The sequence below is a fragment of the Neofelis nebulosa genome, chromosome 3, assembly GCF_028018385.1.
Source record: "Neofelis nebulosa isolate mNeoNeb1 chromosome 3, mNeoNeb1.pri, whole genome shotgun sequence".
In the NCBI taxonomy this organism is placed as follows: Eukaryota; Metazoa; Chordata; class Mammalia; order Carnivora; family Felidae; genus Neofelis; species Neofelis nebulosa.
The window spans coordinates 83,322,156-83,340,456 of NC_080784.1; the positions used below are offsets into that span (position 1 = coordinate 83,322,156).

General features: G+C 36.2%; 2 protein-coding genes across 7 annotated transcripts in view; one reads left to right on the plus strand and one right to left on the minus strand.

Annotated features, from left to right (window-relative positions):
• ABCE1 (ATP binding cassette subfamily E member 1) overlaps positions 1 to 13,847 on the minus strand; it is a 32,236-nt gene extending 18,389 nt beyond the window's left edge. The window contains exons 1-8 of the mRNA XM_058721262.1: positions 13,707 to 13,847; positions 6,985 to 7,114; positions 5,803 to 5,888; positions 2,786 to 2,883; positions 1,681 to 1,798; positions 935 to 1,072; positions 723 to 792; positions 380 to 476 (exon numbers count right to left, since the gene is read on the minus strand). Of these exons, the coding sequence (XP_058577245.1) occupies positions 380 to 476; positions 723 to 792; positions 935 to 1,072; positions 1,681 to 1,798; positions 2,786 to 2,883; positions 5,803 to 5,888; positions 6,985 to 7,087 (710 nt within the window). The 5' untranslated portion in view covers positions 7,088 to 7,114; positions 13,707 to 13,847. The remainder of the gene's footprint in view (positions 1 to 379; positions 477 to 722; positions 793 to 934; positions 1,073 to 1,680; positions 1,799 to 2,785; positions 2,884 to 5,802; positions 5,889 to 6,984; positions 7,115 to 13,706) is intronic.
• A 26-nt stretch (positions 13,848 to 13,873) lies between these two features.
• Positions 13,874 to 18,301, plus strand: part of ANAPC10 (anaphase promoting complex subunit 10) — a 107,624-nt gene continuing 103,196 nt past the window's right edge. For 3 of the 6 annotated variants that reach the window (XM_058721265.1, XM_058721264.1, XM_058721268.1), the window contains exons 1-2: positions 13,897 to 13,992; positions 17,078 to 17,204. In XM_058721265.1, coding sequence (XP_058577248.1) covers positions 17,090 to 17,204 — 115 coding nt within the window. In that variant the 5' untranslated portion in view covers positions 13,897 to 13,992; positions 17,078 to 17,089. Of the gene's footprint in view, positions 14,074 to 17,077; positions 17,205 to 18,301 lie in introns of all 6 variants that reach the window. The other 3 variants (XM_058721266.1, XM_058721269.1, XM_058721263.1) reach the window with 2 other exon arrangements.

An 18,301-nucleotide genomic window follows, 5' to 3' on the forward strand; every position in this document is an offset into this window, starting at 1 on the left:
CATGCCACCCTGATTTAGGGTAATCTAAAAGACCTGTTTTACTTGAGGTATTTAAAAACCTTGCTGGCCTGGTTGGAGAGCTTAAGTTTAAAAAAATATCCTTTTATGTACAGAGTTTATGTAATATGCAACTGATCATATTAAACAGCACTGTAACCCATAAATTGTGAAGTACTTATCTAAATAAATGAGTTACTCTCCCCCTTTGGGAATAACAGGGAATGGCAATGCATGCATAAATGTTTCAACATCTTAGCTCAAAAGCAGAACCTTAGATACTATTTCTGTTAACTTCTCTCAAAAGCAATGCCTTAATAGTATTACAAATAAAAACTCTAAAATAAAGATTAAGACGTACAAAATTTGCAAAGCAACCTACATATCAGCCTTCTGTATGCAAACGACAGCACAAGCAAATCTCTGCAACTCTCCTCCTGAAAGATCTTCAACATTTCGTTCTTTTAGATGGGTTAAATCTACAAAGAATATAGAGGCATTGTGTTCAATGTTGTTAAGTTCTCTTTTACCTCTTCTAGGCAAAATGTATATATCGCACATCATTCTGGGTATGAATGATATTTCAGTTGAAAACTGTTAATGTAAAAAGTGAATACAACAATTCCTAGAGATTTTCCCCTGTATTTCAGTAATCCATATAAGTATCTATCTTTATGAGTTAAGTTCAGGGCCTATTAAAGCATGAACACAAAACAAACTCTTACCAAGCTGTTGACATACAATTGCTTGTGTCTTTGTTTCATCCTTTCGGTCCAAAATAGATCCCACTGTCCCCTATCATAATATATCAGAAATAGTTACTACTATTTTCCTTCAATATTAAAAAGTTACAAAGCAAAACAAGTTTAGTTTGATACATATTTTATACCTCCACAGATATCTAAAATACATAAATTCCTCCTAAAGAGCAACTGACCTTTGCAGCCTTGGGAATCTGGTCTACATACTGAGGTTTGATAATGGCTTTTAGGTCATCTTCTAGAATCTTGGTAAAGTAATTCTGCAATTCGGATCCACGGAAGTAAGTCAAAATTTCTTGCCAATCAGGTGGATCCTAGAAATACAATTATCTGAATTTAATAATACATAATAATGCAAAAAGGAGGACTATTACACAGTTGACTCCTGAACAACATGGGTGAATTTTTTTTTGATAACTATAATAAAGTACCATAAATCTATTTTCTCTTCCTTATGACTTACTTAATATTGATAACATCTTCTTTTCTCTAGCTTGCTTTACCTTAAGATTATAGTATATAATACATGTAACAAGATAGGTAACTGTTTATGTTACTGGTGTAAGGCTTCTGGTCAACCAAAGGGTATTAACAGTTAAGTTTTGGGGAGTCAAAAGTCATATACAGATTTTCGACTGTGTGTGGAGGGGGGTCATGACCCCTAACCCTCGCATTGTTCAAGGGTCAACTGTATATCCAAATAGAAGCCTTCTGGCTTTTAAAACTTCATTAACAGTTTAAGAAAGTTCATATTTATCAGTAGCATTAACAGATCTTAATTAAAAAGGAGTTTCATCTATATATTATTTCTCAGCATTAATGAATGATACTGAAAATAAGAACATTAAAAAAATTACATCCTTTCCTTCAAAGTCTCACAAAACTGACCTAAGTATTCATTTTCATAAAGTAGTATACATACATCATACTTTCCAAGGTTTGGCTTTTGCTTTCCTGCTAAAATTTTTAGAGCAGTTGACTTTCCAATTCCATTAGTTCCAACTAATCCTAAAACTTCACCTGGACGAGGGATAGGCAACCTGTCATTAGGTATACAAAAATGGATAAATAAATAAAACTAGGATTTAGGTAGAAAAAGCTACATAATACCATAATCATGTATTTTAATGCACCTGCACTCCACACACATCCATTAATAAGCTAAGAGATATATGCCAGATATTATTGGCTATTAGAAAAAAAAACAGCCAAAAGTAACTTAAACTGTTAATTGTTAGAAATGCATCCATGACCAATATTACTCTAAATTTTATTTTCAATTTTCATTCATGTCCATTCTAAAGTAATTCTCCTTTACATATAAAGCTCAGTTTTAATGTATAACCAAATGCTCTGATACAAAATTAAATAGCAGGTGCAACCTCACACTTTTTTTTTTTTTTTTTGTCCTGCCATTTACTTACAAGGAGAATAGTGCCACATCAACCAGAAATACTCCACTTCATTCTCCCTGCTGCAGTAGGCTCTTTAAAGCTGGCAGGTTGAGAAATACCTTTTTATTAGTTAAATCTAGACTCTCAGATTCAGAATAACAGTGTTTAGCAGATTAAAAACCTCAAAGCACTCCTGTGATTTAACAATATATAAGTTCAGAGTAATAGTCTCTGTAGAGGAGATTAGTAAATAAAGAAAATAGAAAACAAGTTCCTGAAAAGTTATTTTGGGGATATGAGTATTATTAATAACAGTAATTCTCAACCTCACTTGTATATCAGAATCACCTGGGAGCTTTTTCAACTTATTGAGGTCTAGATTCAATATCTAGAGATATCATGTAATTCAACTGGGCTGAAACCTAGGCATTAGTTTTTTTAAAAAAAAACCCAAGTAATTCTAATGTTAGCCAGAATGAAACACTGACATATACAGTATGATTCTATACATTATAATTTTGCATTTCTCTTTAGTGGATGGTTAATACTTCTTCCCATTTTTATCATTCTCTGAAAATTTCAAATGTATTTTACTCTTGATCAAAGTAGAAGAATGTTGACTTGAAAATATACCTGTGAAGTTTGAAGGCATTGGCACAATATCGATGTGTTGTTTCTTTTTCCAAATTGCTTGGTAAATTGACAATTGATAAGGCGCCAAAGGGACATTTCTGTTATTTAAAGTAAAGAATTTTGTGTTAATTTCTAGAAATGTACATATGACTAAAACGGATAGATTAAGAATTTTTTATAAACAATCTTCCAAATGGGGGAATTACGGGGTACCTGACTAATTCAGTCAGAAGAGCATGTGGCTCTTGTTCTCAGGGTTAAGTTCAAGCCCCACACTGGGTGTAGAGATTACCAAAAAAAAAAAAAAAAAAAAAACCCAAAAACCCCAAGTGTGGGACTTCCACAAGATGTAAAATACTGCTTCATTTTCTTATCTACTTAAAAAATGAAAGTTAAATTCCTTGAAGGCAAGAATCATTTTAACTAATTTTGTATCTCCGTTAGTGACTGGCATATTTCTAGATTTTAATACTTAATGAAAAGCCTTACAAAAATTGAGGGCTATTTGTGTGGGTGTTTTAACATTAGATACGGCTAAGAGGCAAGATAAAACATGTTTATTGAGTATATCATTCCATATTCAGTTGACAGATGCTTTCTCACTACCTCCTTCTTCCTGTCTTTGTATGTTTTTTTTTGTACTTTGTAAAGTCCTTTAAGGTCTTTATGGTTAATGTTTAGGCAGATTTAAGGTTAAGTCCTTTCCAGATGGTACTTATTTCGGTCTATTTACATCCCACCAACAGCTAGCATAATATCTGCACAGAGCAAGTATTAATGTCTTTCCATTGTGGTTTTTAACCGTCCCATATCAAACAGATGCTTTATATTGCAACTGAGTAAATTCACATTAAAAAAAAGTTTACTTATAGAAAAACTCGAAGAAAAGTTCATTATCAATCAAATAAAAATCCAAGGAATAAGAATGGCAAGAACTGGAAGATCATTTAAGAGCATCAATATGACTACAAACATTGCTCAGACAACTATAAAGATACATTCAAAGAATATAACCTCAGATTAGATATCTGTTTAGCAGAACTGTTCAAAGAGTTGAGGGGATCAATTCAAAAATCTTTGTATGTAAAGATTTCAGTGAATTCTCAGTAAGTTTAAGAACACAGAAAATTAAAAAACAAAAACTCTTATATTCTAACAAAGTAATTACCACCTTCTAACCAAAACCATTATTTCTTTTAAAAAATATACATATATATATTTATTTTAATTTAGAGACAGAGAGTGTATAAGCAGGAGAGAGGGACATTGACAGAAGGAAAGAGAATCTCTCTTTTTTTTTTTAAAGTTTATTTATTTTGAGAGCGAGTGGGGAAAGGCAGAGAGAGAGAGGGAGAGAGAATCCCAAGCAGGCTCCATACTGCCAGCACAGAGCCCAATGTGGGGCCTGAACTCGAGAACCATGAGATCACGACCTGAGTTGAAACCAAGAGTTGAACGTTTAACCAACTGAGCCACCCAGGCACCCTAAGACAGAGAATCTTAAGCAGGCTCCATGTGGGGCTTGGTCCTGCGACCCTGCGATCGTGACCTGAACTGATATCAAGAGTCAGACATTTAACCAACTGAGCCACCCAGGCACCCCCAAACTACTAATTCTGTATACAATATAGTTTTCTGCCAATAGAGTTACCTCCATTTACAGAATTTTCTGTTATTCCACCAATGTACATAAAATGGTTATAGGCTGTAAGTAATATAAACATCTGTTTAGAATATTATTTCATGTACGCGGTGCATTGTTAGTACCTTAGTGTTCAGAGGGTATCTATTATTCCCACCACAGATTCCTCATATCAGTATCCTTTCAGCCACTGAAGTGTATACCCCAAAATTTGAGATCTCATTTTTTTGTATCAGTGAAGAAGAAAATAGGGTAGAATATATTGTTCAAAATCAGATCTCCAGCACCCCCAACACTGACAGGTACTTAAGAGATTAGTAAATGTTTTCTGGAAGGAATGTTTCTTGCTTATATTTTCAAAACGAGGGAAAACACTTTCATACCAATGAAATTCTTTTGGATACTTAATTAAGGATTCAGAAACCAATGTAAAATACACATAAACCTTATGAGAATCAGTAACAGGGTAGTATCCATACTCTGGTAAAAGCTCCTTTTTAAAATAATTATCTACAAATATCTAAATTAGAAACATAATGCACTGGTTCTTAAATATTATTTATGAACTAAGTTTGGAAATCTATCATTTTAAAGTTGAAAGCCTTAACTAAACCATTCAATGCAACAAAAACTAATTGAGGTATTTTGAAAAATTACTGCGTTAAATTAAAAAATTTTGGCTGAGTGCATTTCTGTTTAAAAGATGTGATTTAAAATTAAATACAGACTTGAAAAGACTGCAGGTAACATGACTCATACTTTTTGTATTTACGTTTCCAAAAGTACTTGTAAAGACATGCTCTAGAATGTCCTTCTCATAAAAGGGTGAAATAAAAAAAGGATGAAAAAAGAAATTAATTTTGGTTGGAAACAGCTTTCCAAAGTTGAGTGTGGCAAGGATAACTTTTACATAGGGTGGCTTAATTAATTAAAAAAGCAACAAACAATATTAGATTTTTGCTAGAATACCATTCTCCTAAATTTATATTCTTTATTCACCACTTTATATTTTGCCTCTTTAAAAATAGTTATAATGGGGATGCCTGGGTGGCTCAGTCAGTTGAGTGTCTGACTCTTGATTTCGGCTCAGGTTATGATCCAGGGTCATAGGATTGAGCCCCATGTTGAGCTCTGTGCTGGGCATGAAGCCTGCTTGAGAGTCTCTCTCTCTGTCTCTCTCTCTCTCTCTCTCTCCTTCCTTCCTTTCTTCCTTCCTTCCTTCCTTCCTTCCTTCCTTCCTTCCTTCCCTCTCTGCTTGTGCTTTCTCTCTCTCTAAAAAAATAAAAAATTAGAAAAACCAGTTATAACATATTCAGAATTTTCTGACTTCTTTTTCAGCTTGCAAATGTGATCCGATAAATAAAATATCACTTACCTTAATACAAATACCACAACCAATACAAAGGGTTTCAGAAATCCATGCTATTTTGCTCTGGGGTGTAACCTCTATGCATAATTTTCCTGGCAAAAGAAAAGATAGAATTAAGTCATTTTCCCTGCCATTCTAATTTTCTGAACATGGTTATTTAGGTAATTCTGGTTCCAAATCTCCATACAGAAGCTGATTTTCAAAAACAAAGAACACAGGAAGAAATACATTTGAGATAATATCCTAAAAAAACAGTGCTATGTGGGAATTAATTATAATTAATATATATTAATTTACTACTGGGGAAGAAAATATGCTTGTAAAACCTAAAACAGTTTTGTTATTTTTTAAAAAGTTTATTTATTCATTTAAGTAATCTCTACCCTTAACATGGGGCTTGAACTCAGGACCCTGAGAGCAAGAGTCACATGCTTTCTTGACTGAACCAGTCAGGTGCCCCTAAAACAGTTTTATTTTAAGCTGAATGACCTGAATATTTAATTCACAAAATATACCTTGGAAATGGCAATGTACACCAGAAAAAGGAATGTAATATGTTAGCTAAATCAGTAAAGCTCCAAAAAGGTATTTAGTCATCCAATATACACAAGAAATTAAACTTGGCATTACAGATATTAATAATAGAATTTCTAAATAGCACGGCAGACTATAATAGATGACATCTAAAGTTTAAGATTCAAAAGTACACCTCACTAGTACAGTTAAAGTAACAATTATAACATAGCCCTCAAAGACTACCAATTCTGAATTGTTTTAAATTAATTTTGAAAATTAATTAATTTTGGAAATATACAGTAAAACCTCATGAATTAGTCATTCTTATTAAGCTATTTATTCTTGCTTTTTAAAATGAGAATACTATCAAAACCAAAATATACTGGTAGTCCTCTCTCCAAGACTTAAATAATTATAGAACTTTTGTAGAACAGTAAGAATCTTAGTAACAAACTCTGCTTTTATAGCCAATGAACTTTAAAAAATATTGATAATACATTATTCTACCATTAGCAAAAATAGGACCGGTTAGTCACAAAGCAATAAAAAATTTAGAACAAAATCTGGTCTTATTTTTACAGTTTAAAGAAAGTAAGTATATGCCTAGAGAACTATGAAGTCAATTTTTTAAAAACTTTTTCTTATCTTTAAATGATCCAAAGAACTGCTTACCCATTCGAACCACAGGGCAACTCTTTTTGCACTCCTGCCGACATTTCTTAGGTTTACATTTGTCATGGTTGACAATAGCAATTCTCGTTAATTTATCTGCCATAATTCTAAGTAAGAATATCCAGCTTTTCTATTAAAAGAAAAGTTAACAAAATTATGGCACAGTCAACGCAATTAGTTAAGAGAAATGAATCATAGGCATAAAAGTTGAAGAGAACATAAATTATCACTATATTCAGATATGATTATCTAGAACTACTAAAAAAAAACCTAGTGAAATCAATGAAATGACAGTCACGTTGAGAAAACAAAATTTTACATATATATTACTAATCAGAAGATTTATATAAAGAAAGAAAAAGCACACTGGTCACAAAAAAGGAAAGATCTAGGAATCATCTTACAAAATGTATACATGTGAGAAAACTTTCAAATCACAACTTAAAAACATAAAAGACTTCATCAAATTACACAGTCTCAGTTTTTACAATACAGAATAGTCAATATCAGACATTTCAACCTTCCCCCAAATTATACATTTAATCCAATTTCAAGGAAAAAACATTAAGCCAGACAAGCCAAACCAAAAGCTCTTATGCAAAAAGAATGGCTTAGGAAAAGGAAAAAGAGCAAATGGAATGGGGGAACCTAGATTTAACAGATGGAAAAAAATGATATAATGTCTCAGTAATTAATACTGATACCAGTGTATGAGTACAGTCCAATAAAACAGAATAGAAAGAGTTGATGTGAAAAAGTAATACATATAATAAAGATGTTTACTCCCTCTCTCAAATTAAGTATTACTTCATGTCTTATCTATTAAGGATGTTAATAACAGAAATAGGAAATTATTAAGGTTGTGACCCTGATGTTGACTAAGGGGAAAAGTTACAAATTGCCATTTCTTTAAGAATTTGTAATATGTCCAAGATGACATTTATGCTAATAGCATTAAAATGAAAAGACCAAGGAACCATACATGTAGATTGTGCTCACTTTTAAAGCTTCTGTAAGTCTTGATATTTAACAGTACCATCAATTATGCAGCTAAGCTCAAAGTGAACTTAAAAATCTTCTACCATGTTGGGCTTAGTGACAGACATCAATTTTCTCAGAATGGTGATTAAAGTAAATAATTCTGAAAACTATCTTAAAACTCCAGGTTATTCCAGTATGTAATGGCAGAACCTGAAGCCAAAAGAATACCCATCAAAAAAGACATTCTGTTGGCCTTTTCTATCAAGGATTGTGTTAATTCTGATTTTGTTTTGACTGACTGCTTTCCCTTCTACACCTCTTTCTCACTCTGCAATGCCTTTAGGTTTGGAGTGGGATAAGAGATTATGCTCCATGCTCCTCCCAGACTATCTTCTCTCTCCCTCCTCATTATAGTCAGCTTTTGCCTCTCAGGTCATCCAACTGCTTCCATTTACTAACCATCAGATCACTCCCTCCCATCCTCATTTCAGCCCTAGGCTAAATTTTACTCTTTTACAAATCCTGTCATAACTCTTGATTTCAATATGTTCCTAGATGATCTTCCTATTAACAGCCTGTTCTCTTAGTTCAGTAACCTCTCTCCTCCAGTGATCTTGTCTTTCACCCTCATTCCTTTGGTGAAACCTTTGACCTTATTTTTTTTTAATTTTTTAAAAATGTTTTTATTTATTTTTGAGACAGAGACAGACAGAGCATGAGCAGGGGAGGGGCAGAGAGAGGGGGAGACACAGAATCCAAAGCAGGCTCCAGGCCCTGAGCTGTCAGCACAGCGTCTGATGTGGAGCTCGAACTTACAGACTGTGAGATCATGACCTGAGCCGAAGTCAGATGCTCAACCGACTGAGCCACCCAGGCACCCCGCTTTGACCTTATTATTACCAATGACTGCAATCCTTCTATAACCTTCTTTTCAAATACCCCATTCTTCAATTACTACTCCTGTCTTTTCAGTTTACCCCTCTCGTACCCAACAATCCAACAACCCTTTGAACTCCCCATTCCCCAGACCTACTATCATTATCTCTTAATTCTACCATATTACCAGTGTCCCTCAGTTTTTCTAACTTCATGTCCCTCTGTACCCAGCTAAAATTCCACCGTTAATCATTTATATCCTAAACTATAATCCTAGTTACATACAACTCTTCACCTGCACACGTAAAGCTGAAAATGGGTAGACAAAAGCAAAGCCTTGCTGGTTAGTGTCATCTCAAGTGAACCAGCCAACCGGCAATCCCATATAAACTTCTACAGTGAAGTACACTTGCACACTAAAAGACATCTACTAAGGGGAATTTTCTAACAATTCTCTCCTGTACTTCATATCATCAATTATTCCACTGGCTCATTTTCATCAGCATTCAAATAATCTATTATCTGACCCCATCTTCCCCCATTGCTTTATTTCTCGTTCCACTTATTTTTAATGTTTACTTATTTATTTTGAGAGAGAGTATCCCAAGCAGGTTCAGCGTTGTCAGAGCAGAGTTCAATGAAGGGCTGGACCCATGAACTGTGAAATCATGACTTGAGCCAAAATCAACAGTAGGTAGGATGCTTAACCAACTTAGCCACAGGCACCCCTCTCCTTCCTTTTATAGCAAGACTATTTGGAAGAGTTGTATAGCTATAGTCAGTGTTCCAAATGTCTGTGTATTTTCTCTGGAATTCATTTCAGACTTCAGTGCTCATCATTCCACCAGAATAGCTTGTCAGGTCCACCACTGTTCTATACATGGGTAAAACAAATAGTTAACAGTTCCTAATTTACTCGAACCTATTGCGTCTAACACAAAATATGACTTTTTCCTGCTATACAGAAACCCTTTCTTAACTTGGTTCTGGGACATAGTACTGATCCAGTTTTCCTCCTATTTTCCTGGTCACTTTTCCTTATCTTCTAGGCTTCTAAAAGTTGAAGAGTGCTCTAATACTGTCACATTTTTTAAATTTATATTCATTCTTGGCGCGCCTGGGTGGCTCAGTCGGTTAAGCGTCCGATTTCGGCTCAGGTCATGATCTTGCGGTCCGTGAGTTTGAGCCCCGCGTCGGGCTCTGTGCTGACAGCTCAGAGCCTGCAGCCTCCTTTGGATTCTGTGTCTCCCTCTCTCTGACCCTTCCCTGTTCATGCTCTGTCTCTCTCTGTCTCAAAAATAAATAAACACTAAAAAAAAATTAAAAAAAAAATTTATATTCATTCTCTAAGGTGTTTTATTCTAATCTCATGGCTTTAAATCCTATTTATATGTTGCTAAGTCCCAAATTTCTAGCTCTAGTCATGACACCTCTCCTAACCGTAAACTTGTTTATCTACCTGACTACCCAACAGCTCTTCCTGAAGGTCTAATATACATCTCCCAAACTGAACACCAGAAGTCCCAACCAAAATGTGCTTCTCTAGCAGTCTTGCCCATTCTGTTAAATGACAACTCCAGTCTTCCATTTACTTAAGCCCAAATCCTTGAAGTTATCTTTTACATGCCACAGCAGCAAATTCTGTACAATTTACCTTCATGAATCTGGCCACTTCTCTTCACTCTGGTTTAGGCCATCATTATTTCTTACCTGCATTACTCTAATAGCTCCCTATCAGGTCTCTCTGCTTTACTTTTACCTACTTCTACTCCAACCCTTGACAGTTCCTTCTCATGACAGAAGTAAGGGTGATCCTTTTATTTTTTTAATGTTTATTCATTGTTTGAGAGACAGAATGTGAGTGGGGGAGAGGAAGAGAGAGGGAGACACAAAATCCAAAGCAGGCTCCAGGTTCTGAGCTGTCAGCACAGAGCCTGATGCCGGGTTCAAGAACCAAACTGCCTGAGCCACCCAGGTGCCCCAGGGTGATCCTTTTGAAGTGTAAGCCAGATCATGTCACTCTTCTGCTTAAGGTCCTGCAATAGCTTCTCTACTCATTCTGAGTAAAAGCCAAAGTCCTTAAAATAACAAATGAGGTACTGATTAGCTTATACTACTTTCTCATCTCAACTCCAACTACTCCAGCTCTTGTTCATTTTGATCCAACCACCTTGGCTTCTTGTGGTTCTTAGAGCACATGTCAGACAGTTCTTGCTTCAGGGCCTTGACCTTTTCTATTCTCTCTGCCTGTAATGCTATTCCCCCTAGTGAGTTACAAGGCTCACTACAAGTCTTTAATGTTTCTCAGTGAGCCTTCTCTAGCTTATACTACCAAAAAATACACCCACTGTTTTGGTTTTTTCTTTCCTGATTTGCTTTATTTTTCTCTTTAGCTCTTTCCACTATACTGCACAGTATATATTTCATATGTACGTGTATATATGGTTTATGTATTTATCGTGTGTATACATGTATTTATATATTCTTTCTCTCTACACACAGACAGTACTTTTCCCTCCCCAAGTAAAAAGTACTCCATCACGAGGGCAGAGATTTCTTGTCTGTTCAGCCCAGTGGCTAAACCAGTGTCCAGCATATCATAAAAGCTCAAGTATTTCTGTTGAATAAATGAGAAAATTAATTTAAAAATAGTAAATAGTTTTCCTATAGGTTATAGTGACTTCAGAAATATTGCAAATTACCAATATTTCATAGCAACAGCTATCCGGTAAAGTATGTGGTAAGAAAAAAAAAAATCAACCAAAGGAGACTAAGTATTTATGTAATAAACAGAATGGTAATGGTAACTTCTAGACCCATTACCCTTTTAAAAGCTGGTCTAGTTTTCATAAAGACTAGAAGAGAAAGAAATCAAATGACTTTTGAATTGCTACAAAAAAAGCTTTCATTGTAAGTTACAACTCCCTGAAAACTGAAGATTTGTTAGTTATTAAAATAAAGCTGGACACCATACAAATTATCCGATGAATGAATGTCATGAAGTTCATTTTAGAGGATAAATTTTTCATCACAAAATTGTTTATGTTCAACTTTATTTCTGTCAAACTACTTAAGTGTTTCATCTAATATTTCAAAAAACCTTTTTAAAAACTAAGTGAATGTGAGATGACTTTTATAGAAAAATAAAAACATATCAGAGATGACTAATAAGCGGATTTATGTAAGCAAGTGATAAGTTATAATATGTTTAAGAATAAGAAATACAGAATCTTTGTATAACTGTTACTTGTGTAAACACTACTGATTAAATTCGTATATTATTTTCAAGAATTGGTGGGGGGGGGGAATTCCTACTTTCTTTTTCAATGAGAATGATACAGGCTGTAAGGCTTGGGTGGGGGAAGGTAGAGTTTAGTAACAGACTTCTGGAAACAAAGAGAAATGTGAAGATATTTCAGATCTGAATACAAACTTTTCAAAATAGGTACTCAAACAATGACCCTCAGTGTTATTCTTCCAGCTGGCAAGAAAAAAGGAAGTGAGGCATTATGAAAAGCATTTGTAGTCTAAAACCAAAATTATTATAACACTATGTGAAAGCACTTAAAAGATTGCTCTTAACAAATGATGCTTGGTATCACATAAAATATCCCAACTTATGGTTATTGCAGGTTATTAGTCTTATAAAACATGTAAGTTGGGAGTGGTGCACAACTCTGATTTCAGAATCCTACACTGAAGACATTTAGAAGGGACAACAAAATACCACTTTTTTTCCCCCAGAAACCATATTAAATATTCTCCTGAAAAAAAATTTTTATGGGGCTAACAAGGTTTTTAACGTGAAAAAAAAATACCCTTTTTGATACAAATACAGATAAGAGCCCTTCGCTAATATTGACAAAGCATTGTTGTTAGGTAGCTGATATAGGATGAATATTCTCAGTATAGGAGACAAACGTACTGAGAAATGCAACGCAAATGCCACTATCATAAATGCCTAATAGCAGTCTCTGTGGAACAGAGGGTAAAACAAACACCCCCAAAAAACCCTCCCACATCCCTCCCCACTGTTTTGACAGTTATTTCTCACTGTCACGGACTACCATACACAAAATAAGAGAAAATACATTTATGTAGTTTACGGGATGTGAGAATAGGCTTTGGACTTCGCGTCTACAAGGTACGAACCAATGCGCCCCTGATCTCATGCAATTTAAGACTTAAGGGGAAAACAAGCAAGTCACCAAGAAAAAGTACCAAGTGCTATAAAAGCGCACCAAAAAAGCTAAAGGCATTCAACTGGGAGGTTACTTGGGATAATCGAATACACGTTGCTCTATGAGAAAAGGAGAGCTACAGCTGGCCATCATTTCTATAAAGACGGCAAAATGCCATGACTCATTCCATAATCACCAGAAAAGCCGAGGAAGAAAAGGCCACGACTTCCTATAATCAAATACGCACATGTGCCAATAAGTCCATTTTACTGTGTCAGGGTAAGGATGGGAGGTGGGGGGGAAACGACGATGCTTTGAGTTCTGAAGTTGCCTTCTTCTCTGTAATAGGGCAAGAAGAGTAGTAAAGGGGGAGTGGAGACGGTGGAGATTACATCTCTGAGATGGCATCTAAATCCATTCTCGTAGCCCCTGGCGGGGGGTGGCTGGCAACAGTGGCCAAGAGCCAGGTCAGCTGGAGGGGATGCGCGACCACCTCTAAGCCCTCGGCGGCGTCCGCGCTTCGGCGGTTCCAGCTGTCCCTCCCGAGCCGGCTGCCACGCGCCGCTGCCTCCTTCACTGCTGACACCAGAGGCCTCACCAAAGGCTCTCAGACAACGTCCCTACTGTCTTTAAATCGTGGGAGACCACAGCTAACGGCCAAACCCTCCCGGGCCATTCAGGTACCTGGAGAAAACGACTCCCTTGCGGAGGAGAGCGCAGAAGCCAAGTCAGTTCTTCCTTTCACTTCTCTCTCACACAGCGTGTTCTTACGGCCACCGGCCAAAATGGCGGTGCTCAACCACCGCCTCGCGCATGCCTTAGGGACGCAGTGCGCGCGCGCGACAGAGAGCGACAGGCGGAGCCCTGGCGAGAACTGACGTCATTGTCCTGCGACTCCAAATTAACGTCTGTGGGAAAGCCGGGCTGTCCTGAGTGGGAGTGGCACCGAGCTGCAGGGTATCTTAAAAAGGTGGGTTGCGGCAAGCCGGGTCTGCAAGCTCTAAGGGCGTGAGCTTCTCTCCTCCGCCCTGTCCTGGAGAATGGTTCTCTCGTAAGCAGATGCGTTCTCATCCCTATTCTCAATCCCCTTTTCCGCTCGCGATCTCAAGGCCGCTGGAGAGCCATTGCCCATTCTAGTATTTCTAGCAGAGGTATCTAGCAGAGTGTGGTCCAGGTACTGCTGGCCGTGGCCTTCTCTCCTTGGCCTCAGTTTCTTCTGAACGGAGTGGCCAGGAACCCAGGTTTTTCCGAGCTCCGCGTTTTTTCCACTTGGTGGCGTCCAGTATCAAAGCAGGCAGTTGAATTCTGCTCCTATGTAGAGATGGGCTTTTTTTTTTTTGACAATTTAACATTTTTCCATATTTGACAATGACTGGACATTCAGCTTATAGTGACAGTCATAGGTTTACTTGTCTCATCCTAGACCTTACTTAAATTGCAGAAGGCAAATACTTTAGCTTAGGACTGCACCTATTCGTTCATCCATTTATTCGTTAAGTAAATTGCTAACTGAGCATTTAAGTCTCAGGCCTTTCTGGATTTTACAGTCTAGTGGCTCTACTATTGTTTAATAAGTATCAAGAGCTGTGTTGAGATTAGGAAACAACTGAAATCTAAAAGGTGTCAAGGAGATGGTATACTGAAATATTGGGCCAAGTTTGTTTTTTTTTTTAAAGTTTATTTATTTATGAGAGAGAGAGAGAGAGAGAGAGAATCCCAAGCAGGCTCCCTGCTGTCAGTGCAGAGCCTGACTCTGAAATAGAGTCAGTTGCTTAACTGACTGAGGCCACCCAGTCTCCCTGGGCCAGGTTTATAATAGCATATATAACAATGTTCAGTACCTGTAACTTTGCACCACATAAGCTGTTTTACATGTTCACTATCAGATATTTTTTTAAAAATATTTTTTAAATGTTTGTTTATTTATTTATTTTTGAGAGAAAGAGAGAGAGAGAGAGCAAGTAGGGGAGGGGCACAGAGAGAGGGAGACAGAATCCCAAGCAGGCTCCGTGCTGGAACCTGTGAACTGTGAGATCATGACCTGAGCTGAAGCCAAAAGTCAGATGCTTAACCAACTGAGCCACCCAGGGGCCCCAAAGATTTTTTTTTTTTTCATGTTTGCATAGACTTACCAAGATTAACAAAAGATGAGAAAGTTCCAGTAAATTTTTGGGTTTAGAATGGGTCAGTTATTCACTTCTACACCTTGAAACCTTTTTTCTGACATTATCTTCTATGGCAAGAGCACACATAAGTTAAACTTTTGACTAGTGGGGAGAAGTGATTTTTCTGTTTCACTTAATGGACTATTTAAAATGGAGACCAATATCTCATTGTGGTTTTGTTTGCATTTCTCTGATGATTAGTGATGTTGAGTATCTTTTCATGTATCTGTTGTGAGATATCACCTTATGTCTGTCAGAATGGGTAGAATCAAAAAGATAAGAAATAAGAAGTGTTAGCAACGATGCTGGAGAAAAAGGAACCCTTGTGCATTGTTGAAGGGAATGTGAATTGGTGCAAACACTGTGGGAAACAGTATGGAAGTTCTTCAAAAAATTATAAATAGAATTACTATATAATCCAGTAATTCCACTACTAGGTAATTTACCCAAAGAAAATAAAAACACTAGTTTGAAAGGATATATGCACCCCAGTGTTCACTGCAGTATTATTTACCATAGCCAAGATGTGGAAGCAACACAAATGTCCATCAGTGGATGAATGGATAAGGAAGATGTGGTATACACACACACATAGAGAGAGATAGATAAATAGATAGGTAGATACACACACATTATGAAATACTACCCATAAAAAAAGAATGTGGTCTTGCCATTTGCAACCACATGGATGGACCTAGGGGGTATAAGGCTAAATTAAATAAGTCTGAAATAAGAAAGAAATAAGAGAAATAAGAAATAAGAGAAAGACAAATATCATATGATTTCACTCGTGTGGAATTTAAGAAACAAAACAAGCAGAAAAAAATAAACAGACTGTTAAATTCAGAGAACAGTTTTCTAGAGGGGAGGTGGATGGGAGGATGGGTGAGACACATAAAGGGGATTAAGAGTAAACCTACAGTGATGAGCACAGAGAAATGTATAGAATTGTTGAATCATATGTTGTACACCTGGAACTAATATAACACTGTATATTATATTTTAATAAAAAGTTATCAAAAACAAATTTACATTTGCTAAATAAAAAATGGAAACAGATATTTACATATTCCTGGAATAAGAATATTTCTAGATTTTTTTTAAAGTTTGTTTTTGACAGAGAGAGAGAGAGACAGACAGACAGATCGTGAACAGGGGAGGGGCAGAGAGAAAGGGAGACACAGAATGCAAAGCAGGCTCCAGACTCTGAGCTGTCACCATAGAGCCTGACGTAGGGCTCAAACTCACAGACTGCGAGTTCATGACCTGAGCCAAAGTCGGATGCCCAACCGACTGAGCCATCCAGGCGCCCCTGGAATACGAATATTTCAGTTTAACTTCTCTAAAGAAAAAAATTCATTTGAATTAAGAACTTTTACTCAGAGGGATACCTGGCTGGCTTAGTTGGTGAAGCATGCGACTCTTGATCTTGGGGTTGTGAGTTTGAGCCCAACGTTGGGTGTAGAGATTACTTAAAAATAAAATCGTTTTAAAAAAAAAGAATTTTTATTCAGAGAGGTATAGAATTGTATAGCATTATGGAATTATAGATCAAGTCAGCCCCTTTTAGAGGTAAGAAATAAAGCCCAGACCTGCCCGAAGTCTAAGCTAGTTAAAGGAGAGGCTGAAGTTGAAACTCTGATCCCATGCTCTTTTGACTATTATACTCTACTGTTTGTACATCTTGTAAATCATAATATATTTTAGAAACAAAAATTGAATTCCTAAGATTTTTTAATTATAGTGGTTGAGTTAGGTTAACTTCATTTGAGAAATAGATGATTAATATCAAGGGTAGTGATCCATTTTGCTACTAAATTTTAATTTTTACCTTTTGTAGAAAGAAGCTCAGGTCATGGTATAATGTGGATATTCTTGTTTTCTTCGTAGAATATTTTAAAAATGACCACACCAAACAAGACACCTCCTGGTGCTGACCCTAAGCAGTTGGAAAGGACTGGAACAGTACGGGAAATTGGGTCACAAGCTGTTTGGTCACTCTCATCGTGCAAACCAGGTAAACAAAACAAAACAAAAACCAAAAAAGTTGTTTGTGATAACTATTTACAGTTTCCTTGTACACAGGACTGGCTTTAATATTCTTTTTTGTTTAGATGGTTTATTTTAATTTTAAACTAAATTAATTGAGTTTTCATTTGTTATATATTTCTTCCCATTTGTTTTACTAATTCCACTTTAAGTTAACTGCAGGTTTCATAAGGTCTCTTCTTTATCCTCCTCTATCTCTGCAATGATTTAATTATTTGGCGAGCATTTTTTGTTGGTTATCTCTCTAGATGGGATAGGTGGGTGATACATTTTTTGAGTCATTGCATGTTCCTTTATTTTACTTTATTTTATTTTACTCTTTTTTTTATATATATATTTTAGATATATAGATAACTTCATTTTACTCTTTTTTTTAAAGAGTTTGTTTTAGGGGCGCCTGGGTGGCGCAGTCGGTTAAGCGTCCGACTTCAGCCAGGTCACGATCTCGCGGTCCGTGAGTTCGAGCCCCGCGTCAGGCTCTGGGCTGATGGCTCGGAGCCTGGAGCCTGTTTCCGATTCTGTGTCTCCCTCTCTCTCTGCCCCTCCCCCGTTCATGCTCTGTCTCTCTCTGTCCCAAAAATAAATAAAAAATGTTGAAAAAAAAATTAAAAAAAAAAAAAAAAAGTTTGTTTTATTGTTTTATTTTACTTTATTTTACTCTTTATTTTATTTTATTTTATTTTACTTTATTTTACTCTTTTTTATAGATAACTTTATTTTACTCTTTTTTTTAAAGAGTTTATGTTTTATTGTTTTAAGTTTATTTATTTATTTTTGAGAGAGAGCACATGAGTGGGGTGGACAGAGAGAGAAAATCCAAAGCAGGCTCTGCCCTGTCAGCACAGATCCTGATGCAGAGCTCAAACTCACAAACTGTTGAGATCATGACCTGAGCTGAAATCAAGAGTCAGATGTTCAACTGAGTGAGCCATCCAGGCACCCCTTTTTCTTTTAAAAAGTTTTATTTTTTTATTTTTTATTTTACTCTTGATTGGGTTAGAATTTTTGGGTCGTGGTCCTCTTCTCAAAAATTTGTGGTACTATATCATTATTTCCTTTTTGTTG